Source organism: Anoplopoma fimbria, chromosome 4 (genome assembly GCF_027596085.1).
Source record: "Anoplopoma fimbria isolate UVic2021 breed Golden Eagle Sablefish chromosome 4, Afim_UVic_2022, whole genome shotgun sequence".
In the NCBI taxonomy this organism is placed as follows: Eukaryota; Metazoa; Chordata; class Actinopteri; order Perciformes; family Anoplopomatidae; genus Anoplopoma; species Anoplopoma fimbria.
The window spans coordinates 26,779,913-26,804,965 of record NC_072452.1 but is presented as its reverse complement, the minus strand read 5'-3'; the positions used below and the strand labels follow the sequence as shown (position 1 = coordinate 26,804,965).

Sequence of the window (25,053 nt, the reverse complement as noted above, 5' to 3'; positions counted from 1 at the left end):
CGGTACGGTGAGGGTTAGGAAACTCAAATGCTCGGTTAAGGTCAAAGAGGAACTTATTTTCCCATGCTTTTGATTCTAAGGGACTAAATGTGCTGCAAGAGCAATTGAGCAGCATCCACGTATTGTTATGTCCAGTAAAATAACTGATTGTGATAATAAGTGTCTGATATAATTATGGAAAGGTCCTTAATAAACCGTCTTTCTTTACCTTTTGTTTGGAAAATCTGAATATCAGGCAGCAACAGGTCCGACTCTCTGTGGTCCAAAGGTCACAGCACCCACAAGAACACCCTCCTCTACCTCTCCAACTGTTCTTAAATTCATAGGAGCTCTTCAACCGGATACTCTGAGCTCAAATAAATAAGGGTGACCATCAGATTCAAAGACCTCATCCACATTGTCGAGATCGTCGAAATATTCACTATGATACTGAAAAACCTTTTAGATAACACGAGGCAGGCTGATCTCATCCAGCGTTCGTAGCTATACCTACAAAAGACAACTTGCTGTTATTTGTAGATATCCCATGTAATCATTTCGTATGTTATCGTGTAATCTTGAACCAGGAAGTATAAAGTCCACGAAAACCCAAACGGAGGAAAGGAAGGTGGATGAGTCCAACAACCAGAGATGTTTCCTCCAGCAGACTTCTGTTTGTTCCTCATGTGAAACCAGAAGTCAATGATTGATTTGTTACCTAACTCGTACTTCAGTAACGGTACTCTTGTAGTTGTCGACTCCTGAAAAATAGGCTCTTTTGAGCGGCCTTCTTCTCGTCCACATTAACAACAATGGATTTGTGGGTCCAAAAACTGGACACAAAAATAAAACAAGGAACCACTAAAGGAAATATAACTTCAGCAACTAGCGGTCCAATCATGGTGGATCCAACATGAATCTGAATTTAGATAAATAAACACCAGTGGAACAAACCTAAAGCTCTGTGGCACTAGATGAAAGGTCATGGGGTCACTGCAATCAATAAGGTTGATCCTCACCAGTACGAGTGTACTTTGGAATTTCATTGAAAAACTTTCAGTACAAATGAAGCGTAATAATCGAAAATCTTGAATATGGCCTACTGTAAAAAACAGCAAGATATCAAAATAAACCAACCATTCCATCAATCACATTGATAGTAAAGTACATTAGAGGACACTTTAAATCAAAGTCTGTATCTAATTATCGAGGTGACAAAGTTCTCTGACGATGATGACGATGATGAAGGTGTTTGTGCTTCAGTCACTAATGAGACTCAGCAGCAGTAAGATCTGCTTCATCAGCATCTGATCTCCGTCTCTTCTTTGATGATGATGATGATGTGGGCTCGAGGTGAGCAGTGGCGGTCGTGTCCACCACCAGAGGAAGGCCTTATTAGCCAAAACCCGTTATTGATCTTACATCTTAGCCACAACCCGCCCAAACGCACCCCCCTCATCGCGCTCGCCAATTAGCTCCGTCTCAAACCAGAGCCAATTAGTTCTTGTGCTTAATTAGGACGAACACGACCCCCATCAGCCGGACGCTAAACTCTGTGATTAGAGCTACAGATCTCCGCTCTCTGGTTCTTTAACCAGTTATTATATTTAGAGTCACAAGTCAAGTGATTATTGAGGAACTTCTTCAGCGGTAAGAAGTTCACTAATACTGACAGTTAGTCTTTATACATCAACGTGAAATACATAAAAAATATAGAAATAAGGACGAATAAAATGCTTGTTTCTTTATATTAACATTCTTGAATAGTTAATGAGGCGTTTATTTACTTGTATTCATATCAGAGACATACTTTTAGTTCCAGTTTAGTAAAGTTTATTACACTTTCATAGGACGTGTTTTTCTATTTTCCGATCTGGTTCTGTTTAACTTCCTCCTTGTTTACCTCTTGTCTTGATTAACTCATTAAAATGTACATTTCCACAGCACTAATTCAGTCAGTACAACAACAGAGTAACGACATGCTATAATTTATTCCTGTCACTTTTAATTTGCCTTTTCTAATTTCTGTCAAGCGTTTACTTTCTGCTGTAGTGTTCCCATATGTTTCACATTAAAAGCCTTCTAGAGCCTCAGAGGGCTGAAATGTTTCATTCTCTAGTTAATCCCAGACGTCAATCAAGTGAAGTCAAAGCGTCATGTCTCAAAACTGCATTCTCTCTACTGTCCACCAGGGGGCGACTCCTCTGGTTGTATAGAAGTCTATGAGAAAATGACTCTACTTCTCTCTTGATTTATTCCCTCAGTAAACATTGTAAACATGAGTTTATGGTCTCAATCTCTAGTTTCAAGTCTTCTTCAATACAGCATGATGTTCATTTAGTAAATGATGCTCCATTTAGAGTCAAACAGACCATAAAGCAGGGGATGCTTTAGGGCGGGGCTACACACTGATTGACAGGTCGACACCACGGTGTTGTTGGGTTTGGGAGTTGTCCGTGTATTTATCATATAAATTTAACCCATTCAAGAAAGTTTGTGTCAACATAATTCAGCGTTCAGTTTTATTATAACTCCACCTTCTCATGTCACTTCTGGTACCAAAAAAACAAGATGGCGACGGCCTAAATGCCAAACTCAAGGCTTCAAAACTGTCCACAAACCAAAGGGTGACGTCACTTTGACTACATCCACTTTTTACATCGATCTATTGTCTCAAAGCTTCTTCTTTCTGTCCTGCTGAGTGCGACATCTCTTACTGAATTGTTTTTTTATATTCACTCGTTAATTTTCAATCCATTCCTATTTGCCGTTTAGTTTTTTTTATATTATAAAAAAGTTTCAGAGTGATTATGCTCTTTGAACCGCTACAGCTTTTATTGTGAAAGATCTGACCTCAGCAGGAAGACTTAAGTGTTTAGTGCATTTTACTGATGTTACAAAAATGGCAAAAGAGGAAACAGTTGGAGGTAAATGTGTGAAAACTCTCATAGACATGAGTCATGTGTTGATGTTCATACATGCTCATATTTACACACAAATACAAAACCTTTAAAAAGTGGAGAATAGTACGTCTGATGGAAGCAGACAGGCTGAACTGAAGCAACAGTTTGATTCCATCGTCCTGTTTCTCCTCTTCTGCTCGTAAACATCAGCTGTTCAAAGACGCTGCTCGTATTAGTGACAAACTTAAACAGACAGAGAGGTGAGTCTGTAAACTGAACTGCACAAAGAGGACGGATACTCAGATTATACTCAGTAAGAGGGTTGACGTGACACGGTTTAAAGCCTTTTTTTAAGAATAAATATCTGTCAGAATTCATGAGATTTATAAAAACCTGATGGAAAGGCTTGAAAAGCATCTGATAAATGTGCTTCCATCACAGTTTCAATATGCTGGACTACCAGTTTGATTTGTGGTAATTCAGACATAAAACTGGATTTGACATCTTGAAAACAGAACCTCAAGATCAGAGCGAGTAGAGCAGGTTTTTATCTCATCATGTTGGTTGCTATTTGGCTTTAATGGTGCATAGTCCCAAACATTTTCAGAATTAAATTAGCACAAACTCGGACTCTGGGGCCTTTGGGACAGATTGCTTGTCCAGGTTTCTAATCCAGACTATTTTAGACACATAAAAGAATCAATGTCCGTTTGAGTGTACTCTATATTTAGAGTATTTTCACCTCTTTACCTGGCGGTCAGACAGACCTGTCTGAAGGGGAACTGAAGCTTTTATCTATGTTATCTACAAAAACACCAGACTCCATTCACAAAAACTGTCATTAACGAGTTTAATGTATAGTATAATGGAGAGTTTGTTCAGCACTAAACTGATATAAATACCAGATTCTTACGTTACAAGCAGCACAAAATAAAAACTCTGCTGCAGAATGCTAGACTGCAGCCAGCAGCTGGTGGCCACTCTGCTGTTTGCAGACGCAGTCGGAGTCAGAGGTTTTGGTTGTTGTTGGCCTCCAGGCTGAAGTCCAGCTGAACTTGGCTGCCGAGTCTTTTTCTCCTTTGTTGTTGTTGAAGTGAGTCGAGTTGAGTCTGTTGATCCGTGCAGCTCTGAGGCCGTCGCTTCTTTATAAGCCTCCTGCTGACGCAACGTTTAGAGGCAAAAGCACTTATTAAACAGCCGCTCGCAACTCAGCAGCCACTCGCACATGACTTAACATTTTTGCAAGCACCTTGCTTTTGCATGGGGAGTGCTTAAAAAACTCAAATCCACGGTGGTGAGAATGTGTGTGTGTGTGTGTGTGTGTGGGGGGGGGTCGCTGCTCAGCACTCCGCAGGATTAAAACGCTCACATCAACCCGCAAACAGACAGAAGAGCCGACTGTAGCGCCTTTTGCAAAAGAAAAAAGAGGCAATGAATTTAAATTATGCATGAAGCAGAGGGCATTTTGGGAAATAAGCGCAATTCCCAGAGAGGACCTGCACACACCCCCCACAAAACTCCCGCCTCCAGTATCAAAGAATGATCTAATGTCACGCACAGAGGAAAGGTTACTTTCTGCATACGCATTGATATTTCTGCTTCCATCTCTGACCTTTCTCCATCCTGAGCTGTGATTCTTTAAATGCGAACTCAGCCCTGCGTCCGTCTGTCTGTCACTTTCTGTCTGTCTGTCACTTTCTGTCTGTCTGCCTGCATGTCTCACAGGTTCAGGATTAAAGTTAGAATCCTACAAAACCAACGTGATAAAGAAAACCTCACAGCCTTAATATTCATAATATAAATCAATATATATGTGAAAAAAGACAGAAATGAATTGACTTGTGAAGCATCTTCTGTCATATTTCTTGCAGGTAAAGAAAAATGACAGCATTTTTATTTTTGCTTTAATTGTGCAATATAATTAACGTCTTAACGAATCTGAGCGCGTTTTCTTTTTCTGCCTCTTTCATATCAGCTGATCCTGTTTCACGCTCTGCACCCTCCGTTTGATTTGTGGTTTCCTTCTTTCAGCAACAAATTAAGCAACGTTCCTGGCACTTTGTGAACTATTAGTGACTTTAAAAATACACACTGAGCTTTAATTAATTTCCTTTAAAATGGAGAGCTGTGTGTGAGGATAAAGGGATAAAGACTGCTGCCAGCCAGCCGGCGTGGAGCTGAACTGTGACTCTGCTCTTTAAAGGTTTGTTGGCTTTTAGGAGCGAAAAGCAACATTTACACAGAGAGGAATACCAACGTTTGTGAGTGAACCTTTACCTGACTTCTGTCAAATACAGGTGTGTTTACAGTCAACTTTAACTCTTCACTTCATCATCTCAAAGGGAATAGTTCTGCAGCCACGCATTAAAGAAAAGCACAGAGCACAAACACGCATCCTTACACAACACTTCACAAACATAAACAACATAAATATCAATGAAATAGAGACGAAGCGGTAATAAATGATCAATAAAATAAATATAATTTCCTGCTTGTTCTTTATACGAGTCTGAGAACTAAAGATATACAGAATAATAGGGATCTGCAACAATATCAATAAAGCTGTCCATCGCAATATCTTTTCCGTCGACAGTGTAACGATATGTCATTTTTTGAATCCTGTTTTAAACAGATTTAAAATGTCATCATGATGGATGTAGCAGTGTCGTGCCCAGGATTTACAAAGAGGTGAAGAAAACATGGCTCCACCTGCAGAGAGAGAGTAGACCTGACTTACGATGTTAGACGACTACAACACCGAGTGGAATGTTACGACGATATGACACCAGAGAACAAAGCTGTACAGGAAGTAACACCACGGAGTTACTGAAAGCTGAACCTGGATTAACAGACAACTTTACTTAATGCACTTTGTTTCACACGATATGTATGTCATCTACATGTTAGTTAAGAGAGTCAGTGACACAATAAGACAATAATGCAGTATGTACTTTATATTCAAATGAGGTTGTGCATTTTAGTAAAAAAGTGTTCCGTGACACGATGAGAAACAATATGCATTCTATTTTCATATTGTCTTTCATAGCAAGTGCGTTTCAGTTCAGTGTGTTCTCTGCTGAGTGACTATGTGCAATACAAATACCTGTTGAAGGAGTTTTGATGCAATTTGTCCGCTGAGTTATCAATATGTGATGCACGTATTGGACTCTCAAGGAGGTACACAACAAGTTGTATTTTCAGCTCTATTTTATAGTATTGCAATATATCGTGATATGTTGTATCGTGACTCGTGTATCGCCCTACGTATCGTTTTGTACCAATACACATCCCTACAGCATAACGACATATATAATGGACCGCTGACACTCTCTACTAGAGCTCACATTCATCTCCATCTCTGAAAAGTGAAGTCAATACTTCATGTGTTAAAGCTGCATTCTCTCTCCTGTCCACCAGGGGGCGACTCCTCTGGTTGTATAGAAGTCTATGAGAAAATGACTCTACTTCTCTCTTGATTTATTCCCTCAGTAAACATTGTAAACATGAGTTTATGGTCTCAATCTCTAGTTTCAAGTCTTCTTCAATACAGCATGATGTTCATTTAGTAAATGATGCTCCATTTAGAGTCAAACAGACCATAAAGCAGGGGATGCTTTAGGGCGGGGCTACACGCTGATTGACAGGTCGACACCAGAGATGTTGTTTGGTCTGGGAGTTGTCCTCCTCTGTTGCCTCTCCGTCTCTCATCCTTTATTTCTCTTTCTCTTTGCAGACCTCAGGCCTCTTCCCGACGTGGCGATGACCGGTAACTGCACCCACGAGTGCACCGAGTTCGGCCACTCCGACTCCTGCTGGATGCCCGGCGAGCCTTCCCCCACCCACAAGGTGTCCAAGAAAGCCCCTCAGCTCTCCACCTTTGTGCCTTACCAGGAGATGGACGGGCAGGAGCAGCTGATGGCCAACGGCAGCACCAGGCCCCTGACGGAGGAGCGCGGGACGGGCGGCGTTGGCGGCGTTGGCGGCTCCAAAGTGGCCAACATGCGGTTCATGACGCCCTACAGCAGTGCCTACCCCGCGGGCGGAGACTCGTCCGGTAAAGACTGTGGGATGGAGGAGATCCCGCTGAGCCAGGCGGTGGAGTATCACAACGCCACCACTCCGACCGGCCAGACCTCCAAGAGGGAGATCTACCTGTGAGGCCTCCACCTTAAAAACCCCACCTCTCTACGCCCCTCGTCATCCGCCCGTCGCTGCTCGCCGCCACCTGACCCCGCCCCATCACTGCCGCCCCCCTGTGCCTATTTCTTGCTGTGCCGCGGCGCCGATTCCCCCTTCTTCCTTTTTATAACTGCATCCACCGTACAAGGCTTTAGACCCTTTGCCCACCTCCACCGCCACCTCCACCACCCTCCTCCTCCTCCTCCTCCTCCTCTAGAAAACCAATCACATGTAAGATAAAACGAATCAACGGAAGAAAACACGTGGCTCCTGCTGCTGCGGACGGAATGTAAACTACACCACATCGTTGTGATAATTTAATGGGAAACTATTTAGCTACTCACGTATTTGAGTTGGATTTTTTGTGCTTTAGGCTTCGTTAGTGTGTCGGAACAGAAAAAGATAAAAACACCTTCGGGGGGAGAAGAGAAAGAACTATTTGTAAATCCTACTTAAGTATACTGTGTAATGCTATCTATCCTGAATATTTTTTGGATTTCCTTTTTAACTTTTGAGCCGAGTTGCATCAAATCAACCGGGTTCGTTTTTATCCGGAGCAGCTTGTCGTCAACGTGAGACGTTCTCAGAAACGTTCTCCAACCTCTGGAGCTGAGAACTCTTTCAGGTCTGTTCTTTCTCTTTTTTTGCCGTGAAGAGGTCTCTCTCTCTCTTTTTTTCAGTGTACAGAGCTGTAAATACTCCAGACAGTGACAGAGGAAGCTGCTGTGGCTGACCGTGTGGATCCGGTTCTTTCGTTCTGTCTGCAGATCTTCACGTCTGATTGATGGACTGAAAACCTTCTGCATGTACATAGGAAACGACGGCGCGGCGTTCACGTCACACTGCAGGAACTTGGACTCTTGAGCATCACCGACGGTGCCGAGTTACAAACACCAGACTTTTTTATTATTTTATTTCTCTCCCCTACAACTTTACAACCGTTGGATTTGGGTTCATGAGGGGACAAAATCATTTAAAGGGGAACCGATGTGAGTTGATTCAGAGTTCAGTCAGTGGATCGGCCAAAGCTGAGTGTCCGAATATTAATGCTCTTGTCAGTAGTTTACCATGAAATTAAAACTAATCATTGTCAATTGTTCAACAGTGAAATTTATCCTCAAAGAAAGCTATCCAAAAAAGTCTCATGAAAACATATTTATTTGGGTTTTCACTTTAAAAAGTTTCACTTTAAAATGTTAATTTAACTTCTCACCTGTCAGTATCTCGTTACATGTGAAATCATTATTTTTCACACAAACGATTATATTTGGGAAGTGTTTTGCTAGCAACGTCTTTTTATGTAGAGCTGAAACTTTTAATCTACCAACAAAAAGATTAATTATGACAAAATCTGTCAATGATTTAAGTCTGTAAATCAAGCAAAAGTGTCAAACACTCTTTGGTTCCAGCTTCATTCATGTCGTAAACGGAATGTTTTTGGGGTCATGGACCAAGACAAAACATTTAAAAACAACACCTTGAAAGTGTGACGAGCATGAATCACTTTTAAATCTTTTTTTAAAGACCAAACCACAAAATGATGAATCAATTTAAATCCTGCAATGCAAAAGTTGTCTTTCATCCTTCCTGGAAGTTTAAGATAAAATCGTACAGTTTTTCCTGAAGTGGTGATAGAGTAAAGGTCTGTAGGTCATTGACATTAAAAGGGTTCCTCCCCTGGGGAGCAGGAATGTTGTTAGTAACGCTGTAAAGACACTGAGCAGCGAGCTGACATGAAACGTCTTTGGAAAGCTGCAGGAGACGCTTTGATCTCAGCGAGAGCAGACCGCTTGATTCAGCAGCGAAGTCTGTCTGAACTAAAAGTTGGGGATAGTTTATCCTCAGGAGAGCACGTGAACACGCAAAACTAAATCATATTCATTAAATATTAATATGTATTATTGTAGCAAGCCTCACTTCGCCACTGCCTGGTGTGTTTCTCATAACAAGCTGATGCTTAGATGTTTACATTTCTGTTAAAGCAGAAGCATAAGAATTTGATGAAGAAAGATCAGGAGGGAACCTTTCTTTTGTTGTTAATTCATCCTCTGGGGAACATGAATATGTGCGATCGATTTCATCCATATCCGCCCATTCCTTTTGGAGATACTGTACCTTGTTGGTGATCAAGTTATGACTCAAGTTTGGAGGATTTGTGAAGATGGTGGTGCAAAGAGGAAAGATCAGGAAGTAGATAGGTTTCATCCTCTGGGGATCATGAATATCCACAGCCAGTATTGTGGATCCAGCTGCATGTTTTTTTTCCGTCTCACAGTCCGGCATTTTAACCTCTCCTCGTCCCAGATGTGGCGTTCGAGTGTTGTTTGTGTAAAGCTGCTTCGTGAGTTTGAAGGAAGAGCTCTCCGGTCAGTGTCGCCTCTCATTACCTCCTCACCTCCTCACCTCCTCACCTCCTCACCTCCTCACCTCCTCAGTGTGAGGCCGAGCCGCTCTCCGTTTAGCAGAAGTATTTATTAAACCTGTGAGCTCTGTGCTTCCCGCCGTGCTGCAGCCTCACAGAAACGCAGGATTAATGACACCTGAACACGCTTCAAGTCCTCTAACACGCCCTTCACACAGCGCGGCGGAGACACTCTGATTACAACCCGAGGCTCGGGACATTACTGGACGTAATTTGCGGCGGTAAAAAGCGAGCCGGTTTTTGGAAGTTTCCTTCGTTCTCGTGGCTGCGTGTTAATGTCTGCTGAGGGTAATGAGAGATTTCACCTGTAGAGATGAACACCAGCTGAGACCGGAGGAATGAAGAGAGGAACAGTGAGAGCCTGCAGAGAAATCTCACTAATGAGTAGTTTAGTCTCTGACGGAGTCCTGGAGAGTTAAAACAAAGTGAGGATTCACATTAAATCTCCTGTTTACAAGTCGAGTTAAAGAAGGAATGAAGGAGTTTATATTTTAGCTAAACTTAAGACCCTAAAAGATTCTAAATTAACTCATGTCCATCTGCAAAATATGGATTAATATTCTATTGTCCCATTTACTAAATAGCCTTCCACAATGACTACCTTTACATGCACCAAATATTCATTTTTTTGTACCTTATTCTGAAAAAACCCAGTATTCCTAATAATCTGTTTACATGGTTAATGAAATTGAATATTCCTCTGATATTCACCTTCACATATAGACGTTCATAATCAGATTAACGTAAAACGACCCCATGTCTCATCCTCAGTCTCATCCTCACTTTTCCAAAATATGAAAAAAGTGGAACATCAGGAGCAGAAATCAGTTATTGAACGTAGTCATTGATGTGAGAGACGTTCGTGTGTCGTTCTTCATCTGAACCAACAACCAACCTTTGAATATTACATGTTTGATTTACAGCCAGCAGAGTGTATTATTTAGTGTGTGTCATTAAAACAAACCACAAATCAGGCCCACCTCTTAGTCGATTCAACTGATTTATTCATTTCTAGAAACTTCCCTGAAACACAGAGCTGCTGTGTGATCAGGTTGAATATGAGACTTAAATGACTCCTCGTTTGTTTTCTGCAAACAAAAACCCTCCAGAATCCCAGAGATCGCTCATCACTCATACTTTCCCTTTTCGTTGTTGCTTGATTATGTTTTATTGTACATATATTAGTTTCTGGATGTTAACACCATTCCAAACACGACTCCTCCGGTCTCTGAAGGCCGTTTGATTCATTGTCGAAGTATCTTTCCAGTCCAGAACCCCCACAGTCCCAGTATTCCCTCTGCACATACATCAGCCATCAGTCCGCCGGCGTCCAACCCTCCCGGTGACAGAGACTGAGAGTTCACAGGCGCCGCCGCCGCCGCTCTCCCCTTCCTCCTCCGGTGATTTAACGCCGGCGCTCAGCGCTCTGATTGATTATTTACGGGGCTCCAGCGTGGAGGTCCGGATCGACTCTCCTCCTTCCCTTTCCTCCACTGCCACGCTTCGCTGTTTCACCGTAAACAAGTCATTTTTTTTATCCTCTCTCCGTGACGCTCGCCATCCGCCCGCCCGGCCGCCGACTCCCAGGAGGCCGCAGTGTTTTGCTGTGTGAGCTAAAGATGGAGGAGAGAGGCCGGAGTCATGTAGCGTCAGTTAACCTCAACGCTTTGGCACCAATTAACCCCAGAAGAAGAAAAGCAACCTCCGGTGACCTTAAGTGACCTCGGGCTTTGCTGTTGGCTTAACAGCTGTAACAGACTGTGTGTGTGTGTGTGTGTGTGTGTGTGTGTGTGTGTGTGTGTGTGTGTGTGTGTGTGTGTGTGTGTGTGTGTGTGTGTGTGTGTGTGTGTTTTTGCTCATTTTAGGTTTGGTGTTAAAGGTTTTAAAGACTTTTTGTCGACCAAAACTAAACTAAATATATAAGTAATAAGAAGAAAATACATTAAATTAACTACATGGCCAAATGTATGTGGACATCCTGTAATTTCAACCAACCAAAATGCTCTAACAGCCTCATCTCTCCTGGTTTCAGTCCCTCCACCAGATGTTTAACCAGCTGCAGAGATCTGATCCCATTGGGTGATCAGGTCTGAGTCACACATTCTTCATTCTAGTTCATCCTAAAGGTGTTGAATGAGACTGAGGCCAGCACTCTGTGCAGACCAGTCAGGTTCTTCCACACCAAACTGTGAAGAAAACATTTCTTTATGGATCTGGCTTTGTGCACACTGAGACGCTGAAACAGGTATATTATACACAGATCCCTTCATTGATCTGATATCAGGAAAAACATACGTATATAGTAAGGACAGTATATGGACAAGGCTGACCACATACTTTTGGTTCATGTTAAGAGAAAATGTTAAAAACATTAAAGCACAAAGAGTCAGCATCTTCCGCAACAATTTGGGAATATAAGAAGATAAGAAAATAAGTAAAATTCTGCAGTGGTTTAAAAACATATTTCCAATTATAGTATTCAATTTCAAACAGTACATATACAATTAACATAGAACATACATATATATATGAATATATATATATGTGTGTGTATCTCTGTAGGAATGGAGTCGGTCCTACGCTTTTTGTTCTTGAGGCTCTCTGTCAGACTACAAACACTTCCTGCTCCTTGGAGGAACACCTGAACCCTGAACACACCACCAACTACCCATCAGCCCCCGGGAGAGCTGCTGTCACACACACTGACAGCCTCTCTGTGTGTGTGTGTGTGTGTGTGTGTGTGTGTGTGTGTGTGTGTGTGTGTGTGTGTGTGTGTGTGTGTGTGTGTGTGTGTGTGTGTGTGTGTGTGTGTGTTCAGCAGGTGTCTCTGCATGCAGAGCGTCCACCTTCCCGTCCTGCTGCCTCCACTTTCACTTTCAAATCCGCTTCAGTGATAGAAAACGGTGTTGAAACGGTTACAGATATAAATGTTCCAGAGAGGAAAACAAAAGAGATGAAAGAGATAAAACTTCTCCTCTTCTTAATTAGTCGGCTATAGATTTTCTGAGGCTCTTCATGTTTCTGATTTACTATCTTTAAAGTGTGTTGAGGGGAAAAGATAATGATCGGATATCTGAGTTTCTGTCAGATTTCAGAGGACAGAGCAGCTCCGATTTGTAAAACATTTATTTATGCCTTAGAAATCATTGTGCATTTCTAAACACACTGATTTACAGTCAAAATGCAGTCCTTAATCTAAAATGCTTCCTTTGATTTAAAATGTAGTGCTTTGGCACTAAAACACGTTGGTTTACCCTTGATTTATAATTAAATTAAAGTGCACTAGTTTGCTTCTAAAGCACTTTATAGACTTACTGATTTATGACTTAAACACATAAATGTCTTCTAAAAATGCTTTTTTTTTTAAAATACATTGGTTTGCTACTGACAGGCATTATTTATGTAAGAAATCCACTGCTGTTCTTTCAGAAAAAGGTTTGTTTTCTTAAAACATAGACTGTGTCTCAAACTGTTCATTTCTATAGTAATGAAACGAGAAACAATATTTGACTTTCGTGGTTGAGTCTTCCCCACAGTCACAAAACATCTGCATGGGTTTCCAAATAAATGTGAATAACTTCATTGCAATGAGTATCTAATCCAACATGAGTTAAATGACAAAAAGCCAAACTGTCTTTATTTGAGAGCACAGTTTGAGACGCAGCCTGTGTTTTGTATTTTTAACGCTGATCCAGTTGTGAAACTCTCTTTATGAATCATGTTGTTGTAGCTGTGATTTGGTGGAATCTGCTCCTTCATGACAGTAAAACATGAATGTTTTTTTTGTTTTCTGAGTCTGTGCAGTTTGATGAAAGCTTCACTTTGTTCAAAGACGCAGCAGAATTATTTTACTCAATGTTTTCCCGTCGATTCTCCTCCTCAGTCTCTCTGTCAGTGACATCATGACTCAGTGAACTCATCCTTCTTCTCTTCCCTCTGTCTTCTAATATTTAGTCTGGAACGAGTCTCTGCCTCTCATGTAATCAGTGTTTTTGTGTTCGGGACTTTTGCATTGATGGTTTTATTGAAGTCGCAGAAATAAGGGTGTTGTTCAAAAACCGAACAATCGGCTTTGACTAGACGTGATGTGTTTTTAAAGACAAATCCACAAACCATGATAAGTTACGCTTTGGCACTACGAAATGCAGTAAAGAAACTTTCAAGATTTTACACATTAAAATATCTATTTTATTTTATTAAAAATAAAAAAGGTTAAAAAGTTTTTTTCCTTTCAGCACACAATTCCTAAATTAAATTTAAATTGAAACTTTTAAAAGTACTCAAATCTCAGCGGTTTTGACGATGTTTCACCTTCTTCTAATTGATTTCAAAACTGATTCATATTTTCAAAGTTGATTGCTAAGTTTCTCCCTTTTTGATTGCACATTTTGGCCTAAAAACATAGTTTTACAATCATGTTCCCAGTAGCTCAAAAACTCAATTTTCTGCAGGTCAAATACCTGCTGAATGTGATTTTATTTTTATTTTCATGATTGTAGATTGTGGTTAATTCTGTGACTTTGATTTGCTTTAACCAGTTCAAAAGTCTGAAGTTCAAAAGCAGGTGACATCAGGAGAGCAGCAGACTTTGTTCTTCATGAGCTCATGTGATGAAGTTTGGAGTGCTTTGCTGTTTTTGGTTGTGTATTATACCGAGGCCGGAGTCTCTGAAACACGAGGCTTCAGCTGAGCATGAAACAAGCCAACTTTATAAATATTATACATTTTTGTTGTTGTCGCAGTTGTTTTTATCAATGTTATGGAATCAACACTGCTATAGACATATTGTATGAATATAAATGGTCGTTGCTGTTTTTTACCAGACGCGGCGGTGTAAACGATGTCTTCTGAGCGGGCAGACTGGACTCTGTGTTTCTGTTTCTTAACTCCATCGTGAAAAGCCAAACCGTCAACAGGGACGTTTGTTTTTCACACTAAACCCCAAAAAACAGGAAGTCAGGCCGCTCAGTCTCCAGAGCGGCAGTTACCTTGTGATCACGACTTATCTCGATCACAAGTTCATGGTTTGATTTCTCAGGATTTGAGACAAATCGCCTTAAAAACAACATGAGCAGCACATAAACATAATTCTTAACCTCAAGAAAAGATGACAAAGTCAACGATGTGTTAACTCATGATTGTTTTTGTTTTTTACCAAGAAAGAAAAAGACAGAAATATAAAATGAGATAATCATGTGATAATCATGACATTATGGGTGAGATCTTGAGATAAAGAAATTATGTCATTATCTCAGAATAGTTATGAAAAACAGTCTGCATAATTTGTTATCTTAAGTATTTTTATTACAACGCAGATGAGAAAAAAAATACATCAGTTCCACAAAAACATGATTTTATGGAGCTTAGTTCCTAAAGCTGGTATTTAAAAAAAAAACAGTTGCCTCATCAAATGTATTTGATAAAATAATGGAATCAATTTGAAATCAATAGACATTTTGAGATAATGAGACTTAACAAAATTGTCATCTCGGAGCAAAAGTTTTAAAAACAAAATTTTCAAACAACAGATAAAACATTATCCTGTAAAAGCAAAGTCATCATGACAAAAACATATTGTTAGCAGAGATGATGAATATCTATATTTTGAGAGTTGGTGTATTCAAAAGTTAGATAATTGATTGATGATTGTAAGAATAAAAAATGTTAATCATCATGAGATAGTTTTGTTGTGTTCTGGAAGATTAGACTTATAATGAGAAAAAAATCTATAAAACAAAAAAAAATATCTTGATGGTTCTGAGCCTCCGTACATTAAAGGATGGAGTTGGAAATATTTCTTGGTTTTTGTTAACTAGAAGAAGAAAACAGCAGGACAGAGCTGCCGAATCACTTTTGTCTTTACGGAACGTCCACGTTTGTAGCCTAATTGTTGGTTGGTTATATTTATATAGGAACAATGCTAGTGATGCCTTGTTTTTTGTACAGTTTTATGTACATGCAAGTGTAGGTTTTTAAAAAAGTGAAGATGACAAAATATATATATATTCAAACAATGTGAAGGAAATCTGACCCTGAACCTGTAGGATTATATTGTCTAAAGTACCGTAGGCTCTATTAAATGTAGGAGTGATGAGTCTCAGAGCGGAGGACCTCAGCGTCTCTCCTCCAGTCACCCACCGGCTTTACCGCTTTCCTTTACGTTCGCTCATGTTTGTCCGAAGACAAAGTGTACATTTCTTTCTTTTGTTTCGTTGTTTTATTTTGAAGTCTTTTAATTTCCTTGGAGGAAGTTGGAGTGATGTGTTTGAGCCTCATCTGTTCTCTTTTTGATCAGCATCCGCATGTTTAAAAAAATAATGTGGTCTTTTTATTTTTGCTGAGCAAATCAAAGAAATGATATCTTGTAATTACTCCTTCCTTATAGCTTTACAATAAAAATACATTCAGTCAAAAGAAGACGTTGGGTGTCACTCTGTCTTTGTATTTGTTCACGGTGTGAGTGGTGGACATGATGTTATGGCAGTCTGTGAAATGGTCCCTGATGCAATCTATTGGTTTTGTACGAAAAACAATATCAATGCAAAGTCAATATGATCCTGTTTTCATGGTGGAGACAGAAATGAAACAGTCATACCGAGTGACGTAGAATAAATACTGAAAAGGACGGGAGGGGAGGGTTGATGGGTCCAACGCTCTGAACTTTCTACCACAAGACGGCTATTCGAAACTACGTTCTTGGCATTATTTTAAAACCATTACGAAGTGGTTTTGTTCCCTAAACCCAATGTTGTAACTAAAAATTGGAGACACTCAATAACCGAAATGGGGATGGCCAAAACACCAAGATGGTAACACAAAAAACCAAAGATGGCTACATCAGAAAATCAGGACGGCGGCGGGCGAAAACAGAGATGGTGACGGCCAAAAATAGGATTTGGATGGGTCCAAAAAACAAGATGGCTATAGCCAAAAATCCAAGATGGTGACGAGAAAAAACCCAAATGGCAATGGATGAAAATTAGATGGTGATTGCCAAAACCAACATGGCTATGGCAAAAAAACAAGATGGTGAAGGCAAAGAAAACAAGATGGCGACGGGGAAAAATCCAAGATGGTGACAAACAAAATGAAGAATTCGAGGCATCAAAACGGAAATACACAAACCAATGGGTTACGTCACGACGACAACAACAACTTCTTATACACAGTTTCTGGGTTGAACCAATAATCTAAAGACGGATTGATCTATTTTATTGGACACATTTAAAGACACCATCTGTTGGTGGTATGTCCAACTTTAAACAGTCGACTGTCAGACAAGTCTGAGGTCATTAAAACTCTCCTGAGGCCCCCCCCGTCCTCTCATTGGAGGAAGACACAGGTTTTTCAGTTGATGTTTTCCATGAACAACCAACCGTTTTATAGTGTGTTCTCACTTCATGGTTCAGTTGTACTTAGCTTACTTCTAGTTCCCAAAAATCCAAGATGGTGACGGCCAAGACCCAAGACGGCGACTTCCAAATACCATAATGGCTACGGCCAAAACCTCCAGATGGTGACATCCAAAACCCAAGATGACGAAAAACCCAAGATGACGAAGGCCAAAACCCAAGATGGTGACATCCAAAAACCATGATGAGGAAGGCAAAAACCCCGGATGGCTACGGTCAAAAACCGGGATGGTAACGGCCAAAAACCAATATGGGGACGGCCAATAACTGAAATGGCAACCGCCAAAATCAAAGGTGGTAACAACCAAAAAACCAATATTGTGACTGCCAAAACCAAAGATGGCGACGGCAAAATATATATAAATGGAGAACGCCAATAACTGAAATGTCGACGGCTAAAATCAAAGATTGTGACGACAAAAAATAACCTAATGGCAATGACCAAAAAACAAGATGCCGTCAGCCAAATACCAAGATGGTGACGGCCAAAAACCACAATGACAACGGCCAAAACCAAAACGGTGACGGCAAAAAAATCATGATTGCAACAGCCAAATACCAATATTCACCACACATTTAAAGACACTATATGTTGGTGAGATGGACAAGTTTGAAAGGTCGACTGTAAGACGAGTCTGAGGTCATTAAAGCCCTCCTGAGGAAACGTCCCCCTGTCCTCCTATTGGAGGAAGACACAGGTTTTCCAGTTGATGTTTTCTGTGAACATTTTTCCCCTCCTCACCCTCGTCTTCACCCCCGTCCTCCTCTCAACATTTTTCCATCTCTCGGCCTCACATTGACTTACAGTCTTTTCAGCGCCGCTCTCCTGATGTTCCTGAGGAGCCGTTAACGCCTCTCGCCTCGTCTTCTTCTTCTTCTCCCGTTATTGGATTCCACTTCAGGAAATTGACATCGTGAATCCTCAAGTTGCAGAGTGTCGTGCCCTAAAGCGAGACGCCAGCCAATCACAGTTCAATAAAAACAAGCCCGGCATGCTGCTGTGTGTGTGTGTGTGTGTGTGTGTGTGTGTGTGTGTGTGTGTGTGTGTGTGTGTGTGTGTGTGTGTGTGTGTGTGTGTGTGTGTGTGTGTGTGTGTGTGTGTGAAGCGCTGTTGCATCGCATTACAGCACTAAATTGAAATTCGGGGCAGAATGATTAAATTCATTTTCCTCACAATATTTCTGGGAACAACAAAAAGAAAATATTATCACAGCTTGTTGTCTGAGGATGACACAGTTGCAGCAGGTTGCTTTTCCTCTGCCTTCTTTTCCCCCAAAGGTTTCATCACTTTACCCTATTTCTCGTCTTTGGGTTTTTTATTTAGGCTGTTTGTCTTCACGCTCTTCCTCCTCTCCTATCCTATATTCCTCTCCTCTCCTTTCTTTCTCTTTCCTTTTCTCTCCTCTACTCTCCTCTCTTCATCTTCCTCATCTCTTCCTCCCCTCCTCTCCTCTCCTACACCCCTCATTACTCCTTTCCCCCCTCTCTCTTCCTACTTTCTCCTCCTCTCCTCTTCTTCCTCTCATACCTTCCTATATTTTCTCTTTCTTTCATGCAAACTCTTTTTTCCTTCAGTCCTTTCTTTCTCACTTGTTTCCTCCCTTCCCATCCTATTTTTCACAAGCACTTCTTCCCTTGCTCACAGTCTCCTTCTCTTAATCTCTTCTCCTTACCTGCTCTGTTCTTCTTTCTCTCCCTTTTTTATCTCTCCTGCTGTCTTTGCATTGTATCTCCTTTCCTCCACCTCCTATCACCTACCTCCTCACCTCAATCCTCTTTCTTTCTCTCTCAATCCTTCTCTTTCCTCCTTCACTTTCTTCCTCCTTTCCTACATCATCTCAGACCTCAATTCATCCTTTCTCCCCTTCCTCTGTGCTTCTTCCCTCTTTCTTTCTCTTTCTTTTATTTTTCCATCCTAACTCCTTTTTCCTTTCCTCAGTCATTTCTTCCTCTATTGCCTCCTTTACTCCTTCCCCCTTTTCAGCAGCCCTTGTTCCCTTGCTTGCCACCTACCTCTCTTCCCGCTTGTCTCCTACTTTCCTTCCTTTGTACTCCTCTCCATCCTCCCCCCTCTCTTTCTCTCTCTATGTGGTTATTGTGGAAGCAGGGCTGTAAAGCAAACCTAAAACAGGAAGCAGATGATAATATAATAATGTAAGATGAAGCCATATTGATTGTTGGTGGTGAAATGAGGTCGGAGCTGCAGCAGCAGGGAGAAGAGGAGAAATCAGAGTCGGAGAACGGAGGGAATCAAATATGCAAAAGCAGCAATTTCAAGGTGATAAGGGCACATTAAGATGAATGTGGGAGAATACGAGTGAATCTGAGGAGAGACTGCAGTGGAACATATTTGGTATCTTTGGGTACTCTGACAGAATTCAAAATAAAGTTCTAAGACTTCTATTTTAAAATGTATAGTGTCCCAAAAAAACTAAAAATTCTCTTCCATGGGAGTCAGACTTTCTTCAGAAACAGTCGAGGTTTCTGCAGGAAGTGGCGCCGAAAGCCTCTTTCAGTCGGCTTCACACCACAGCCTGAAAGAGGAGGAGGAGGAGGAGGAGGGGAGTAGTGTTATGTGGTCAGGAAATACATTGCTGGCAGAGAGAGAGAGAGAGAGAGAGAGAGAGAGTTTTGTGTAATTGGTATTAGGCAGACTGTCAGGCAGGAGGTGGTGGGAGGTGATGTATGGAAGAAGAACTCTGAGGAAGAGGAAGCAGAATGAGCTCTGCTGCCTCCAACACACAAGTCTGTAATGAGGAAGTGATGATGCAATCTGACGCATCAGCAAAGAGGGGAAAAATAACACAGTCATAAAGTAATAAGAAAAACATCACAGTTGATTTAGAGCTGAAAAAAATGTTTTTGCAAACGTTTCTGTCAGCACATTTCACCGTTGCCACCGGGTCGGATTCTGATGAAATCATGCAGGTTCACAAGACACTCCGTCAGCTCAGAGACCGGTCCACCGTGGACAGACCCAGATCCGGCTTCATCGCAGCCTTTGACCTGCAGTCTGAGCTCCGGAGGGAGAAGGAAAGCTCAGCTCCCGGCAGCAACAGTGTCTCCTCCTCCTCCTCCTCCTCCTCCTCCTCCTCCTCCTCCTCCAGGAGCAGAGCTTCTCCTCTCTGTGAGCCGACACCGACCCCACGCTGCTGGAGACCTAGACCGTATTACTGGACCCGCTGGAGGGAATGGAGCCAAGGAAGAACCAGAACCAGGACTGAGCGGGTCAGACTGTCAGACCCTGCTGCAGTAAAATGAGAGGTTTGAGGGACTCTGGTGCTCAGAAACTACCACTTTGTTCCACAGGGACCAACAGAATCAACACAAAATGAAAGTTCCGCGCAGTAACTTTAAAAGCTAAATACAACACGATGACTTTTTCAACGTTGAACCAAAACCTCGACATAACATGTGTCTCAGGATGTGAACCAAAGTATCTGTTGTTAAACTCACAGCCAGTGAATATAATCCAGGCTACATTTCCTCCACAACATGTGGCGATTCAAATTATATTTGACATGAAACTAATGTTTAGGAGACAGAGGAGATAGAACAATATGTTATGTTTTCCATCACCTGATTCCATCCTTCTCCACTTTTAAATGTGTGCTATTGGAGCTCCTGCAGAAACAGCTGAGGCTGTTGTTGTAGTTCTTGAGGGAGGACGGCCTCAAAGGAACGGAGAGCTGCAGAGTAAGACGGAGTTGGACCTGCAGCAGAACTTCACAGATGGCAGTCGGCGGTGCGTACGATAACAAACCTACAGGCTGCTGCAGTCAGTAAAGTCACAGTACTCCTGCAGTATGGCAGTATAACAGTGTGTAAACTCTATTGGCTTCAACATATGTCTGTTTTTGTTTTCATATTGCTGATTGCACATCTATGTGTTGTTTGTCTTTGCAAAGCTCTTTTCAGTTGCGTGACTTTGGTTGTTCTTTGATTCATTCTATTAAAGATACAGTGATGAAGGCAGTTGTAAGTATGGCTTTTAAAATTCCTTAAAACATAGAAATACGTATAATTATCTTGTTATATCTATTTTGTTCTGCCTCTTAATTAAGTCAAAGTGGAGGCGAATAACTTTTAATATTTTTATGCACCAACTCTGTAATTTCTCCACTTCAGACTACATTATGATGTGTGTAAACCCAGCACTAATGGATGGACTGTGATTGGCTAAAGATGCATTTATTTAAAAGCGCTAGAAGGGTTTCAGTGTGTTTCTGTCAGAGGACACTGAACGACCTGCTATCTCTCTCTCTCTCTCTCTCTCTCTCTCTCTCTCTCTCTCTCCCTCTCTGAAAGAATGTCCTTTCATTGGCTCTCAATGTTGCATGTGCATGTGTGAATTAAATCAGGACCTTATCGGAGCGCTTCCAGCCACAAGTGTTCCTATTGAGATGCAAGACGTGATGTTTAATCATTGTAAGCGAGATCTGCAGTTGGCCGGGCTAATCTCCATTTTAACATTTCACACGCCGCCGGCAGTTATGTTCCTTTTTCCCTTCTTTCTGCAGAAATGACGGACAATAGCTCCTTTTTTTTGACTTCACAGTGGTGAAGCGGCGGCGGCGCTAACAGCAGCTAACAGTCTTGACCTCGGCGGGTTCGTGTAAATGCACATTTAGAAGGGAATAATGGCTGCTGCTGCTGAAACACGACCCTCACTTGACCCTGCTTCCACCCCTGCAGAGGAAGAGGAGTCAGACTCACAGGGATGAAGGTCACCCGCAGGTTCTTCATGCATTACAAACAGACATTTACTTGAATGCATTAATTATGGCTTTACAGGACATTAAAAAATTAAAAAACATGAGCAGGAGGAGTTACTTGAGAAAACTTCACAGTGTGCATGCTCATATTCTCCTGGCGTTCTTGTGTGAATGTTTTTTCAAAAGTTCATAAATACGTGGAAGTTAAATCAAATGTACTTCTGTCTGTAAAATATTAAGAACAAAACAAGAGAGCAAGGGGAAGACATGTTGAGGACCAAAGGAAACAAAATGACCAAAGGAAAGCACAGAGATCATTATGAATGTTTTGTTTATGTTGATTATCTTTGTAGTTGTGTTATTTTATTCTGTTTTATTTGTTTTCAGTCCAGTCAATGGTTTCACAAAACCCCAATGAATCGGACGATGCAAGGTTGTGGCACCTCGCCCGGAATAGGGAAACCGGGGCACCCTCCTGGAGCCAGACCCGGTAGGGGAGCTCGCCGGCGAGCGTCTGGTGGCCGGTCCTTGGCACATGGGGCCCGGCAGGGCCCAGCCCGAAAAAGCTACATCGTGCCGCCACCCTGTGGGCCCACCACCCGCAGGGATAGGCATTGGGGTCGGGTGCAATGTGAGCTGGGCGGCAGGCTGGGGCGGAAACCTGGGCGTGCTGACCCCCGGCATCACAGACTAGCTCTAGGGACGTGGAATGTCACCTCTCTGGCGGGGAAGGAACCGGAGCTGGTGCGGGAGGTGGAATGCTACCAACTAGATATAGTTGGGCTCACCTCCACGCATAGCACCGGATCTGGAACCAAACTCCTGGAGAGGGGCTGGACTTTTTCCTTTTCCGGAGTTGCCCAGGGTGAGAGGTGCCGGGCGGGTGTGGGGATACTCACAAGCCCCTTGGCTGAGTGCCGCTGTTCTGGAGTTCTCCCCGGAGAACGAGAGGGTCGCCTCTGCGACTGGGAATCGCAGGGGGAAAGTCTCTGACTGTCGTTTGTGCCTATGCACCAAACGGCAGTTCGGAGTACGCGGCCTTCTTGGAGTCCTTGGGTGGTGTTCTGGAAAGGGCGCCGACTGGGGACTCCATAGTTCTTCTGGGAGACTTCAACGCTCATGTGGGTAACGACGGAGAAACCTGGAGGGGTGTGATTGGGAGGAACGGCCTGCCCGATCTGAACCCGAGTGGTGCTTTGTTGTTGGACTTCTATGCTAGTCATGGACTGTCCATAACAAACACCATGTTTGAGCATAGGAAGGTTCATAAGTGTACTTGGTACCAGAACACCCTAGGCCAAAGGTCTATGATCGACTTTGTAGTTGTGTCATCAGACCTGCGGCCGTATGTCTTGGACACTCGGGTGAAGAGAGGAGCAGAGCTGTCAACTGATCACCACCTGGTGGTGAGTTGGATCAGGTGGCGGGGGAGGCTGCCGGACAGACCCGGTAAACCCAAACGTGTAGTGAGGGTGAACTGGGAACGTCTGGCTGAGGATCCTGTCCGCGAGGTCTTCAACTCCCACCTCCGGAATAATTTCTCATGCTTCCCGGGGAGGCTGGGGACATGGAATCCGAGTGGGCCATGTTCAGATCCTCCATTGTGGAAGCTGCTGCTAGGAGTTGTGGTCGGAAGGCGATCGGTGCCTGTCGTGGCGGCAATCCGAGAACCCGCTGGTGGACACCAGCGGTGAAGGAGGCCGTCAAGCTGAAGAAGGAGGCCTTTCGGGCTTGGTTGGCCCAGGGGTCTCCTGAATCAGCAGGCAGGTACCGGTTGGCCAGAAGGGCTGCAGCTGCGGCGGTTGCTGAGGCAAAACCCGGGTGTGGGAGGAGTTCGGCGAGGCCATGGAGAAGGACTTTCGAATGGCCTCAAGGAAGTTCTGGCAAACCGTGAGATGACTTAGAAAGGGGAAGCAGGGCTTTTCTCAGGCTATGCTCAGCAGGGGGAGAACTGCAGACCCGGACTGGGGATATTGTCGAGCGGTGGAAAGAACACTTTGAGGAACTCAGTCCTCTGTGGAAGAGGCAGAGTCTGAAGACTCAGGGGAAGACTCGTCCATATGCCTGGCGGAGGTCGTTGAGGTAGTTAAAAAGCTCTTCAGCGGCAAAGCGCCAGGAGTGGATGAGATTCGACCGGAGATGCTAAAGGCTCTGGACATTGTTGGGCTGTCTTGGTTGACACGTCTCTTCACTGTCGCGTGGAAGTCGGGTACAGTGCCTGTGGAGTGGCAGACCGGGGTGGTGGTTCCCATTTTCAAAAAGGGGGACCGGAGAGTGTGCTCCAATTATAGGGGTATCACACTGCTCAGCCTCCCCGGGAAAGTTTACTCCAGGGTGCTGGAAAGGAGGCTCCTCGGATTCAGGAGGAGCAATGCGGATTCCGTCCTGGCCGTGGAACAGCGGACCAGCTCTTTACCCTTGCAGGTCTGTTGGAGGGTGCATGGGAGTTTGCTCATCCAGTCTACATGTGTTTTGTGGACTTGGAGAAGGCCTTCGACCGTGTCCCTCGGGGAGTCCTGTGGGGGTACTGCGGGAATATGGGGTACCTGGTTCGTTACTACGAGCCATTCGGTCCTTGTATGACCAAAGTGAGAGCTGTGTCCGGATACTCGGCACAAAGTCGAGCTTGTTCCCAGTGCGTGTTGGCCTCCGCCAGGGCTGCCCATTGTCACCAATCCTGTTTGTGATTTTCATGGACAGGATTTCAAGGCGCAGCCGGGGGGAGGAGAGTTTCCGGTTTGGGGACCTCAGAATCACATCCCTGCTTTTTGCAGATGATGTGGTTCTGTTGGCTTCTTCAGAACGTGACCTTCAGCGCGCACTGGGGCGGTTCACAGCCGAGTGTGAAGCGGTCGGGATGAGAGTCAGTACCTCCAAGTCTGAGGCCATGGTTCTCTTCCGGAAAATGGTGGATTGCACCCTCTGGGTTGGGAGTGAGTCACTGCCCCAAGCGAGGGAGTTCAAGTATCTCGGGATCTTATTCACGAGTGAGGGTAAAATGGAGCGGGAGATGGACAGGCGGTTCGGTGCAGCGTCAGCAGTGATGCGGGCGTTGTACCGGACCGTTTTGGTGAAGAAGGAGCTGAGCCGTAAGGCAAAGCTCTCGATTTACCAGTCCATCTACGTTCCAACCCTCACCTATGGTCATGAGCTTTGGGTAGTGACCGACAGAATGAGATCGCGGATACAAGCGGCCGAAATGAGCTTCCTTCGTAGGGTGGCTGGGCTCAGCCTTAGAGATAGGGTGAGGAGCTCAGACATCCGGAGGGAGCTCGGAGTAGAGCCGCTGCTCCTTCGCGTCGAAAGGGGCCAGCTGAGGTGGCTCGGGCATCTGATCAGGATGCCTCCTGGACGCCTCCCTTTAGAGGTTTTCCAGGCACTTCCAACTGGTAAGAGGGTAGACCCAGAACATGCTGGAGAGATTATATTTCTCGTCTGGCCTG

The 25,053-nt window shown here is 43.3% G+C and overlaps 1 protein-coding gene across 1 annotated transcript in view; it reads left to right on the top strand.

Moving 5' to 3' along the window:
• The window catches only part of LOC129090604 (protocadherin-1-like), a 167,651-nt gene extending 160,596 nt beyond the window's left edge, over positions 1-7,055 (top strand). The window contains exon 5 of the mRNA XM_054598263.1: positions 6,616-7,055. Within this exon, the coding sequence (XP_054454238.1) occupies positions 6,616-7,040 (425 nt within the window). The 3' untranslated portion in view covers positions 7,041-7,055. The remainder of the gene's footprint in view (positions 1-6,615) is intronic.
• The last annotated feature ends 17,998 nt before the right edge of the window (positions 7,056-25,053 follow it).